Source organism: Notolepis coatsorum (assembly GCF_963971535.1).
Source record: "Notolepis coatsorum genome assembly, chromosome: 18".
Classification (NCBI taxonomy): Eukaryota; Metazoa; Chordata; class Actinopteri; order Aulopiformes; family Paralepididae; genus Notolepis; species Notolepis coatsorum.
The window spans coordinates 87,224,694-87,236,851 of record NC_140182.1 but is presented as its reverse complement, the minus strand read 5'-3'; the positions used below and the strand labels follow the sequence as shown (position 1 = coordinate 87,236,851).

At 43.9% G+C, this 12,158-nt stretch overlaps 1 protein-coding gene across 1 annotated transcript in view; it reads left to right on the top strand.

The window, feature by feature from the left end:
- The window catches only part of kcnq1.2 (potassium voltage-gated channel, KQT-like subfamily, member 1.2), a gene marked incomplete at both ends in the record, with an annotated part of 140,523 nt that extends 129,672 nt beyond the window's left edge, over positions 1 to 10,851 (top strand). The window contains 6 exon segments of the mRNA XM_084335261.1: positions 2,181 to 2,291; positions 4,343 to 4,438; positions 8,661 to 8,709; positions 8,712 to 8,797; positions 10,529 to 10,700; positions 10,784 to 10,851. Coding sequence (XP_084191387.1) covers positions 2,181 to 2,291; positions 4,343 to 4,438; positions 8,661 to 8,709; positions 8,712 to 8,797; positions 10,529 to 10,700; positions 10,784 to 10,851 — 582 coding nt within the window.
- Positions 10,852 to 12,158: the final 1,307 nt, after the last annotated feature.

The following is a 12,158-nucleotide window of genomic DNA, read 5'->3' as shown; positions in this document are numbered from 1 at the left end:
ACTTGTGTTTAAATGCTTAAACAGACTTGCACCCCTGTTTTTATCTAAGTGTGTTAAAAAATTACAAAACACCAGAACTAGAGCAGCCGCCAGATGTAATTGTAAAGTCGCTCTTTGTAAAACATCTTTTGCTCAATCAGTTTTCTCTGTCAAAGGTGAAAAACTCTGGAACTCTCTACCTGATCACCTGACATCTGCTACAAATATTTCCACGTTCAAGAAGCTTAATAAATCTTGGCAAATTCAGCAGCAAGCCTGCACCCACTCATTGTATGTGTTAACAGAGTGGGAGAATGAGTATGTGTGTGGGTGTTAAGGTGGGGGGGGGGTGTTGTGGGAGGGTGGTTCAGGGTGGGTGGGTACATGAAGAGGATGGTACAGGGGGTGAAAATGTGTGTGTGTGTCTGCGGGTGTCGAGGGGGGAGGGGATGTTGTGGGTGGGTGGTTTTTGGAGCGGATGAATGTCTGGGTCTGAGTAGGGCGGTGTGTATGTTGATATATTGGGTCCATAGATTGTATTCCTGTGTTGATCCCGTGTGCCTTAATACTGGGATTGCACTGGGGTGTGCACAGGTATCTCTATATGGAGGTGTTGGTGCACACCCTAGTGTCATCCCAGGTGTATGTAATGGTGTATGTATCTGTGTATCTAATGTTAGTGAGGGCATGTCTACTCTATACACTAACTGCTTTTATTACCTTTTTATTTACCTACTGTATGTCCTATTTTATAATGTTTTATGTCAGCCCTTTAACTCATTGACCGCCACGCTGTTTTCTCATCTCTACGCAATGGCGCAAGCGTTATTGACCATTTTCGCAATGTTTGCGGACCCATCGTGTGTTCTGTATTATAGCTATGGAGACAATAGTATGGCTCATTTGACAGGCATTGTTCATAGTCCAATACTGACTAACCAGGCATTGTTCATAGTCCAATACTGACTAACCAGTTAATTTCTACATACTGTAGTTTGTGCACTATTCCATGCTAAACATCGCCCCTTTCCAGAAATCCAGCATTTTTTCATAGATCATGCGATATGACCCATTATATACATTATGCCCAAATCGTTCGGGTTGCTCGCCTGAAACTCCAAATACTTCCAAATCAAAGGTATATACCATAATCATATGTGTCTTCACAAAATCATCTAGAGGCGGGGGGGGGGGGGAGGGGGGGGGGGGGGGTTCGTCTTACCCCAAAACTGCGATCATTAACGAAAGCATGTTTTAGATCCGGTAAAATACGACACTGTGATCGGTACAAAAACATGTTTTAGGTTTGGTCAAATAGACATAGAATAGACCTTACCTTAGCCAGAAGGTACTCCAAAAAGAATAATCCCAGTGATCCTATCGCGATAGCGATTACTCGTGTATATGTGTATACTCGTGTACATACGGGAAACAATAGGTTTGAGGCGATAAAATCTCAGAGTGATCGTTCTGTCCTGATTCCCTCTGAGGGGGAGGAGTTCTTGCAGACACACCCCACACTAAAGTGGCCCCACACCAAACTATCCCAGTTCAAAAGGTATGCGATACTGCCACCTGGCAGGATTCGATCGTCATTGCAATTTTTAAGTAGGCAGCGGTGCAAGGAAGATACAGGGAGGTCCGCAGGAGTGTTTAGAATGGGGATCAAAGGAAAAATATCAAAGGATCAAAACCCGAGTATAGTCGGGTTTGGCGCAGAAAGAGTTAAGTGTTGCAAATTAGCTTTGGCTACAAACACTATGATACAGGCATTATCTATGTATTTGTATCTGTCCCTTTCAAATAAATCAAATCAAATCAATGATTGTATGGTAATGGATCATGATATCAGATTGTATTGTAATGGATCATGATATCAGATTGTATTGTAATGGTTCATGCTATTAGATTGTATTGTAATGGTTCATGATATTAGATTGTATTGTAATGGTTCATGATATCAGATTGTATTGTAATGGATCATGATATCAGATTATATTGTAATGGATCATGATATCAGATTGTATTGTAATGTATCATGATATTAGATTGTAGTAATGGATCATGATATTGGATTGTATGGAAGTCTGACTTCCTTTTTAGCATTAATTTACCTGATATACAGTGTATATAAAAATAGGATAAATATTGATATATTGCCCAGATTGTGTAACTTCTTTCTATTGGTTCCCTGTCCCCAGGTGACTGTCACTACCATCGGCTATGGGGACAAGATTCCTCAGACGTGGATAGGCAAGGCCATCGCCTCCTGCTTCAGTGTCTTCGCCATCTCCTTCTTCGCTTTGCCTGCCGTAAATACACTTCCTTTCACACTTATTAACACTTGCATCACACTTATATCTGATAGAGTGACTAGTGTGTAGAAGCAGTCAAAAGTAGTCCACCTCTGACCTCCAAGTTAGTGGGGTTTTCTGGGTCTTGAGTTTAATGTGAATTGTTTTGAACATTATTTAATTTTCCTTTATCTTTAGTATGTGTGTTTTTTTAAGGGATTTTCAACAGCCATGTTAATCGAACATCCACATAGTCATCCAGCAAACCAGAGGGAAAAAAATAACAAACACAACCGATGTTTTTCTTATCAAGCGGGCAGAAAAGTGGCAATTTTTTAACTTCAACTTGAGGACTGCATACTTTTTTTGCAAACCAAAACAACATACTTTATCCTTATAGCACATGCATGAGCCTGGTCTCTTTTGAAAGATGACATTCTGAAGTTTCTGATTCCAGAAGAAAAATTCACTATTACTGCTAACGTAATAAAGTAACATATGAACTTGAGTTGTAGAAAAACTTGTTACTCAGGTTTTTCTGTAGTAGTTAGTAGTCCAGAGGTAGTATTTCCCCAGAAGGTGGTATGGCTTACAAATCCAGACTGAGCCATTGGTTATGTAGTACATATCCAAATTTCATAAAGATCCATTCAGAAATGAGTGATTAGGAGTGATTTTGGTAAACTGTGTACAAAGAAAAACTCAGTTTTCTCATAGACTTCAATTCATTTGGCTGTTTTTCTTTTCCTGTTTTTGTGTTTTCTTTTTTTTTAGTTTTTTAGATTCATACATGCACGTGGGGTATCATTGGAAAGCCACACTCATTGGCTACAACGATTCACAATAATTTTCGAGATCGGATCTAGATTGACGGAACTACTGCAGCCTGAGTCGGAAGTGGTATTTTGCGCAATACCATGTACTTTGCACAAGCCTCAAATACCGGCATGTAACTCGAGAACCGCTGAACGGATTTTGTCGGATTTTGACACTATCGACAGGCAACAAATAAGCCTTCATTCGATATATATATTTTATTACAAAATATGCACACCCAAGCCACTAGGGGTCGCCAAACTGCCAGTTGCAAAAAGTCAGAAAAACATCCCATATGTGGGACGTTGCGTGATAAGAGGAAAAAAATGTAACCTTTATTTAACCAGGCAAATCAATTAAGAACCAATTCTTATTTACAATGATGGCCTGGCAAGAGACAATGCCTCTTGAAGAGAAGGGGGGGGGGGGCTGAAAAGGAATTCAAGATTAAACATTTCCGACATACAATATTATGTTATTACAATATAAATATACATACAACAAGCAATATAGCAGAGGGGCACCATGACAGACAGGGGGTTTGGGATGTTACTGGGTTGAGAAACAGTTGCAGGAATCAGTGAGAATGTTCATCAGAGAGTGCTTGAATGTTGATTTAGGCATAAAGGTGACCAGTTTGAGAGATTTTTGTAGGTTGTTCCAGTCCCTGGCAGCAGCAGCCCTGAATGACGTTTGACCAAGTGCAGTGTATGTTTGCGGAATCTTTAGGAGAATGTGTTGAGCAGAACAAGTGTTGTAAGTGGCAGATGTAATTTGCAACAAGTGACATAGGTAAGGGGGGGACAACCCAAGGAGGGTTTTGTAAATAAGCATGAACCAGTGCATATTGCAACGGGTGTGCAGGGATGGCCAGTTGACGGAGGAGTAAAGGATACAGTGGTGAGTGTTGAAAGGGGCACTGTGGCAAACCGGATAGCAGAGTGGTAGAGGACATCAAGTTTGTGGAGTGAGGTCTTACATGCAGATCTGTAGACTGTAGATGTCACTATAATCAAGCATGGGGAGTATTGTCATTTGAATCAGAGTCAGTTTAGCAGAGGAAGTGGAGGTGGAGCGCATTCTGTACAAGAAGCTGAGTTTGGATTTGACCTTAGACTGTAATCTGGTGTTAAGGAGAAGGTCCAATTCCTGAGGAGTGGGTACAGAGAGGGAGACACGTGGCTGGTGGGGTGTTTACTACTTTGTTTTTTAACCTAATAGATTCAATCTAAACCCTAACATCTTCCCCTCAGGGTATTCTGGGCTCAGGCTTCGCCCTGAAGGTACAGCAGAAGCAGAGACAGAAGCACTTCCACAGACAGATCCCTGCCGCAGCCTCCCTCATCCAGGTACCAAAACACCACAGTCAGCCTCCCTCATCCAGGTACCAAAACACCACAGTCAGCCTCCCTCATCCAGGTACCAAAACACCACAGTCAGCCTCCCTCATCCAGGTACCAAAACACCACAGTCAGCCTCCCTCATCCAGGTGTTTTGAAGGTACAGCAGAAGCAGAGACAGAAGCACTTCCACAGACAGATCCCTGCCGCAGCCTCCCTCATCCAGGTACCAAAACACCACAGTCAGCCTCCCTCATCCAGGTACCAAAACACCACAGTCAGCCTCCCTCATCCAGGTACCAAAACACCACAGTCAGCCTCCCTCATCCAGGTACCAAAACACCACAGTCAGCCTCCCTCATCCAGGTACCAAAACACCACAGTCAGCATCCCTCATCCAGGTACCAAAACACCACAGTCAGCCTCCCTCATCCAGGTACCAAAACACCACAGTCTGCCTCCCTCATCCAGGTACCAAAACACCACAGTCAGCCTCCCTCATCCAGGTACCAAAACACCACAGTCTGCCTCCCTCATCCAGGTACCAAAACACCACAGTCAGCCTCCCTCATCCAGGTACCAAAACACCACAGTCAGCCTCCCTCATCCAGGTACCAAAACACCACAGTCTGCCTCCCTCATCCAGGTACCAAAACACCACAGTCAGCATCCCTCATCCAGGTACCAAAACACCACAGACAGCCTCCCTCATCCAGGTACCAAAACACCACAGTCTGCCTCCCTCATCCAGGTACCAAAACACCACATTCAGCCTCCCTCATCCAGGTACCAAAACACCACAGTCAGCCTCCCTCATCCAGGTACCAAAACACCACAGTCAGCCTCCCTCATCCAGGTACCAAAACACCACAGTCAGCCTCCCTCATCCAGGTACCAAAACACCACAGTCAGCCTCCCTCATCCAGGTACCAAAACACCACAGTCAGCCTCCCTCATCCAGGTACCAAAACACCACAGTCAGCCTCCCTCATCCAGGTGTTTTGAAGGTACAGCAGAAGCAGAGACAGAAGCACTTCCATAGACAGATCCCTGCCGCAGCCTCCCTCATCCAGGTACCAAAACACCACAGTCAGCCTCCCTCATCCAGGTACCAAAACACCACAGTCAGCCTCCCTCATCCAGGTACCAAAACACCACAGTCAGCCTCCCTCATCCAGGTACCAAAACACCACAGTCAGCCTCCCTCATCCAGGTACCAAAACACCACAGTCAGCATCCCTCATCCAGGTACCAAAACACCACAGTCAGCCTCCCTCATCCAGGTACCAAAACACCACAGTCTGCCTCCCTCATCCAGGTACCAAAACACCACAGTCAGCCTCCCTCATCCAGGTACCAAAACACCACAGTCTGCCTCCCTCATCCAGGTACCAAAACACCACAGTCTGCCTCCCTCATCCAGGTACCAAAACACCACAGTCAGCCTCCCTCATCCAGGTACCAAAACACCACAGTCTGCCTCCCTCATCCAGGTACCAAAACACCACAGTCAGCATCCCTCATCCAGGTACCAAAACACCACAGACAGCCTCCCTCATCCAGGTACCAAAACACCACAGTCTGCCTCCCTCATCCAGGTACCAAAACACCACATTCAGCCTCCCTCATCCAGGTACCAAAACACCACAGTCAGCCTCCCTCATCCAGGTACCAAAACACCACAGTCAGCCTCACTCATCCAGGTACCATTACAACAGAGTCAGCCTCCCTCATCCAGGTACCAAAACACCACAGTCAGCTTCCCTCATCCAGGTACCAAAACACCACAGTCAGCCTCCCTCATCCAGGTACCAATACAACAGAGTCAGCCACCAGGCTTTCACGCCTGCCTTGTTTAGCTCACTTGACCCTGGTTCGTTTACAGTGTTACACGTTACAGTGTGGTTATTTTGGGCCGGTGTGAACACAGCATTGCGCACCAAAACAACCAGACCGAGACCTTGTTGAAGAGGTCTCAAACAAACTCTGGGACAGTTCGTTTCAGGTGTGAAAGCAACCTCCCCAAAAGCAGGAAAATACCAGAATAAATGGGCATTTAATGAAGCTGATTGGGTAGTTTGTCCAAATGTGTAATTTTTCATCATCTAAATGAAATGGTAAATTCAAAATAGCCAAATAATGTTGTGATACTAAACAAATACCTTGCATGCATGATTCAGGTGACAGTAGACAGTGGTGCATAATTCATTACTGACAGTGAATAATCAACATCTTCAGTTTCCACATCAATGTAAACGTGCCAGAATTAGCTAATGAGCTAGTTTTCATCTGTAGTCCCTGCCTACCATGCATGTCTTTATGGTGTGGGAGGAAACCAGAGTATCCGGAGGAAACCCACATGAACACGGGGAGAACATGCAAACTCCACACAGAAAGGGGTCCTGCTGGGGTTCGAACCCAGGACCTTCTTGCTGTGAGGCAGCAGTGCTAACCACTGTGCCACCTTGTATAGTGTGCTTTGTATGGGGGATATGTGTTGCCAGATTAGATTGAGAAACTGTATTATCCTCTTCATACACTACACTTAATTATTCCTGCACATTAGGGATGGGTACCGAATTCGGTACTTTTAAAGGTACTTACCGAAACACATCGGTACTACCGAGTATCGATTCATGTGAGATACAAAAAAAAAGAAAAAAAAAGTATTATTATTTTAAATTTTTTACACTTTTTTTAATTTATTTTTTACCTTTTTTCTTTTCATGTCAACGTTCACACGCACAATATACGCTTACCTAGGATTTGACTTGATTCAACAACAAAGCAGTCGGGGCAATGGCAAGCCGAAACCGGTCGAAAGTGTAGTTATTTGAAGTTTGGATTTTATTTTTCACGACTGAGGTAGGTAGATTACATTTTTAGAGACTAAAGTACAGAAAAAAGGTACCGTTGGGTACCGGTATCGATTCACAGGTACCGGTACCGGTACCGTATCGGTTCAAATGTGAGCGGTACCCATCCCTACTGCACATCCTGGCAACTTAAAGTAAACATACATCAAAACCAGGAACCCCAGGACCGCATCAATCTGTGGTGTTGCTCCTTATTTCCGAGACCAGGAAGTGCAAACTATAGGTGTGAAAACACTCTCAGTCGGGGGCTGTTAGACACTTTTCCAGCTAAAACTAAAACTAACAACAACAAAAAAGTAATCTCAGTTCACGTTGGCTTTTTCAACAAACAAATGAATGAATATTTGTGCCCTGAATATTAGTGTAAATAATATTAAATAGTGGAATACTATAGTGTGCATATAAATGTCGTAGAATACCAAATGTGACATTATTTAGGTCTACATTCTCCGTCATGCCCCCCGAGAGTCTGAATTAGAATGTTTACAAGGCCACTAAATCTTCCCAATCTAATACGGTAGGTGTTTTTAATGGAGCTCCCTGCGCACCGTGCCAATGTAAGCCTCAGGAAGCAGTGCAGAACAAATAAAGAAGAGGAGGAAGAAGAGGGGCTAGTGTTTGTAGTCTGCACATTCCCCCGCTGGGCAGTGGAAAAGGTTAGCCGTCCGACTCGCTCAGACTGAGACGACGGGCAAACAGGCGGCCATCTTGTGCCAAAAGCTAGCCATCACCAGGATAACATTTACCTTGAATACACAACACACACAGACGGCCGCGGGGGGGTTTCAGACACCTTGCTGTGGCACATGAAGGGCATCTAAAACTCAGAAGGCAATGGTGAAGAACTAAATGAGCACAGATATCATGAATATAATAGAATAGATTATAATTCGATCAAATCTAATAGAAATGTCAACTATGCGGGTTCATCACCTGTTGCCATGCGTTAATGTCTTTGTTCTCCCTGGACTCACTCAACCGTGCACATATTCAGTCGAATAGATTCGATTCGATTAAAATGTATTGTCCTTATACAGCACAAGTACAGTACAGCGAAAATAAGTTTGGCATCCAACCAGATTGCAAATGTAACAGTAAAGTGCAATAGTATATACAATGTATAGGTGATTAAACTGGGTCTAAAATATATAAATTAGTACTACTGGGTGTAGTGTGAATCAGATGTACAGAGTTGTAATACCAATATGTACAGTCAGTGATACAGGTATAAAGACAGTATGGCCGTAGTCATACTGGCCAGCAGCGTAACTGGTAGCAGTAGGTAGAGGATATGTACAGAGAGTACTACTTTTATCACAACTAGCCGCTGACCTCTGTCTCACTGTGCTCCTCAGACACTATGGAGGTGCTACGCAGCGGAGAAACCAGGGGGATGTAAGGCCACGTGAAGATGTACGTCCTGACCCAAGAAACTATCCGCCGACGCGACTCTGAGACTTTCAGCCCTAACGTCAGGAGAATGCCTATGTCTGTGAGTATCTAGTGTACCACAAGGACCCCAACCTGCGACATTGCTAAAACCAGGGTTGTCCTTGACTGAAGGAAGAAGACCGTATTGATAGATTTGTCGACTAATAGCTATGATGGGACAGACGATACTAAAACCCGACTGTTTTTCCAAGTCAAACCTTGTTCAGGTTTGATTACCTTTAAGAAAACAACACATACGACTGTCTCCTCTCTGTGGACAGTTGAGACCCTCTACATCCTGCCCCCTCTTCCCAAAGGAGATGTCAAAAGAGTGTTGTCAGGGGGGGCAGACTGTGATATGGGACGTGGATTTGCATACGTCTGGGTCGACCTCCGTATTGTCTCCTTTTGTGGTTCATCTTTCATGACAACATTAGCTATGTTGCGTCTGGCCCGGTAGAAAAGAGCAAGTTAAGTTCCCACCCTCACACACACACACACACGCACACACACACACACACACAGGGACACAGCAGTTTCACAGTAGTTTCTCCCCCTAGGCCTGACTCCACCAGGATGACTCGGGGCCTTTGTGTCGGCCGGACAAAGACTCAGTCAGTTGAGATGATGTCACCGCCGCTTTTCTCATGGGAGTAAACCTTTGTGTAGTAGAACAACAACAAAAAAATCTTTGTTTAGCATTGAAGCCACACATATTGAGACTGAAGGCTGTTTCCGCTCTTTTCATTTCAGCATGTGACTTTTTCTTTCTTTCTTCTCTCTCTCTCTCTCTCTCTCTCTCTCTCTCTCTTCTCTCTCTCTCCCTCTCTCTCTCTCTCTCTCTCTCTCCCTCTCTCTCTCTCTCTCTCTCTCTCTCTCTCTCTCTCTCTCTCTCTCTCTCTCTTCTCTCTCTCTCTCTCTCTCTCTCTCTCTCTCTCTCTCTCTCTCTCTCCTCTCGCTCTCACTCTGTCTTAATGAGTCATTCAGGCCTCTGGTATTTAGACTGAACTGTGGGGGCACTTGTCGATGCCAGAGAGCCAGATCCACTGAGTTTTTCTATAAAGGCCACGTCCGTGACGTTGGTCCGGGTCGGCCCGGCCCAAGGAGTGGACTAGAGCCTCTAACATCCTCCGGCATTCACTGACTCACTCACACTCTGCTCTGACCTCACTTAAACCAATAGACTGCACAGGCATGGCTTCAGTCATCTAGCAGGCAAACCCACATGCAAACCCTGTCTGACCACCTTGTCGGAAATAAATGGGGAAATGTGTCATTCGGAATGGCTGAAGGGCGTATGATATACAATAGTGTGCATTACATACATGTTCCGCCTATTTTGGCAATGTTTTGTAGCAAAGCATCCTAGTGACACAAATTCCAACATAAGTTCCATCTTTGGCATTGAGTTTACTGTGAGTTATTAAGTTCTTATTAATTATTTGGAATGGGTGTGTTTTTCATGTTGTCAAGGGTTTCTGTTGTCGTGGACACCCTGAATAATGTGGTACTGCTTATCATGTTTCAGCCATCTATAAAATATGTGCGTCTGCTAAAGGTGAAATAAAGCAAAAACCATGAATCTCTCTCTCTCCCTCTCTCTCTCTCTCTCTCTCTCTCTCTCTCTCTCTCTCTCTCTCTCTCTCTCTCTTCCTCTCTCTCTCTCTCTCTCTCTCTCTCTCTCTCTCTCTCTCTTCTCTCTCTCTCTCTCTCTCTCTCTCTCTCTCTCTCTCTCTCTCTCTCTCTCTCTCTCTCTCTCTCTCTCTCTCGTCTGTCTCTCTGTCTCCCCCAGAAAAAGGCCACCAAGAGGAGGTTAAAACCATTTCGTGACAATGGCTCCATGATGGGCAGGTCCACTGAGAGAACAATATCCATCCCTCACATCACCTACGACCACATTGAGGACACTGCAGAGAAGAAAGACGTCTCCATCTTCCTGGATGAGCCAGCAGGGACCGTGGAAGGTACAGAGAGCATGGCCATTGTGTCATTGTACTTTAAACTGTTTGTCTCTCATTTATGTCCCCTAAAATCTCCTCTTGAGCAGATTCAAAGTTGAGAAACCCATGTACATCTGTGCCCCAGGTCAATGCCATGCACATGCTCTTTATTTAACTAAGAAAAGGGATATGCATTGCATTTTATTTATCTATAGGACTCTACTTACTGTATGGAACCCCCTGTTGTCTCTGCATTTTAAATACAGCACATATGGTACTACTAGGTCACATGATTACGTAGCTTTTAGATGCACCACATGTAAAAACTGAGCTTGGCAGAACTGGTTTTAAATATTATGTCCCGTATGAATGGAATGAACTACAGAAACCTTTGAAGTTAGAACATTTCATTCCGTTAGAAGATTTTACAGTTTTGAACTCTCGATATTTTAGATGTTGTTTGTATTTGTTTCATTTGATACACATGTTTGTAGATGTTCGACTGCTGAATATTTGTTGGAACTGTACTTGTTTGTCCAATGTCTCAATGTAAACAGGTCCCTCATGAAAAAGAGATCTCGGTCTCATATCCATTATATCCTCATTACCCCATCGCCTAGGTGACTTATTTGATATTATCTTCACCACAAACTGTGAGTCCTCTGATTTACAGTAAAAGCATGCATGGTGTGGATGTGAGAAAAGCCAGGCTATACTATATATTAGGGCTGTCCCTGACTAAGGATTTGGATAGTCGACTTTGATTGGCCGAAATTAGCTGATAAATAAATATTTTTTAGTTTCTTTTTTTTATCATTCCTTTTGGGCTGTGGGGGTGCTTAACACATTGACGGCCACGGGTATTAGACGGCCCCACTCTATAAGGCCAGCATATCATAATAAGGTTCATTGTGCGTGAGGCTGTTTGTAGAGCTAAATCTATACTTTATATTATTGCTATCTGTCCATTCTCATTGTCAATTGACACTATAAACCGTCCCTTCAAAATGGCTTAAAGAAATAATTTTTTCATCAATACGTTCCCATTTTATAGCGTCTTGAATATAAGCGTTATATGGGATTGGTCTGGTATATTTCCTGCAAAACGAGATACAGGCTGCTAAGCTAATAACGTTAAATCGAATGGCGTTTCGGCCCTACAGAAGCTAGAGCTAAAAATCCAAATGCATATGATCGATATAATGTTCCACCATGAATGCATGAAAGGGGGGGGGGACGTCGTTTCTGATTATTGATGACCAATAACGGCATTAGCCTCAGTAGCCGTATTCACTGACCGGGTGGATGGCTATCAAAGCAAGGCCCGATTGTGCTGTAATTGACGTGAAAAAGATCTTACCGTGGGCCGGTTCGACTGCAAAAAGGATTTCCCAGTTATCGATCGCCATCTGGTAGATCCATATGTCCATTGGCTGATGCTATATTCCTTTACTGCACACTGAATTTTAGCTCCCAAACGTA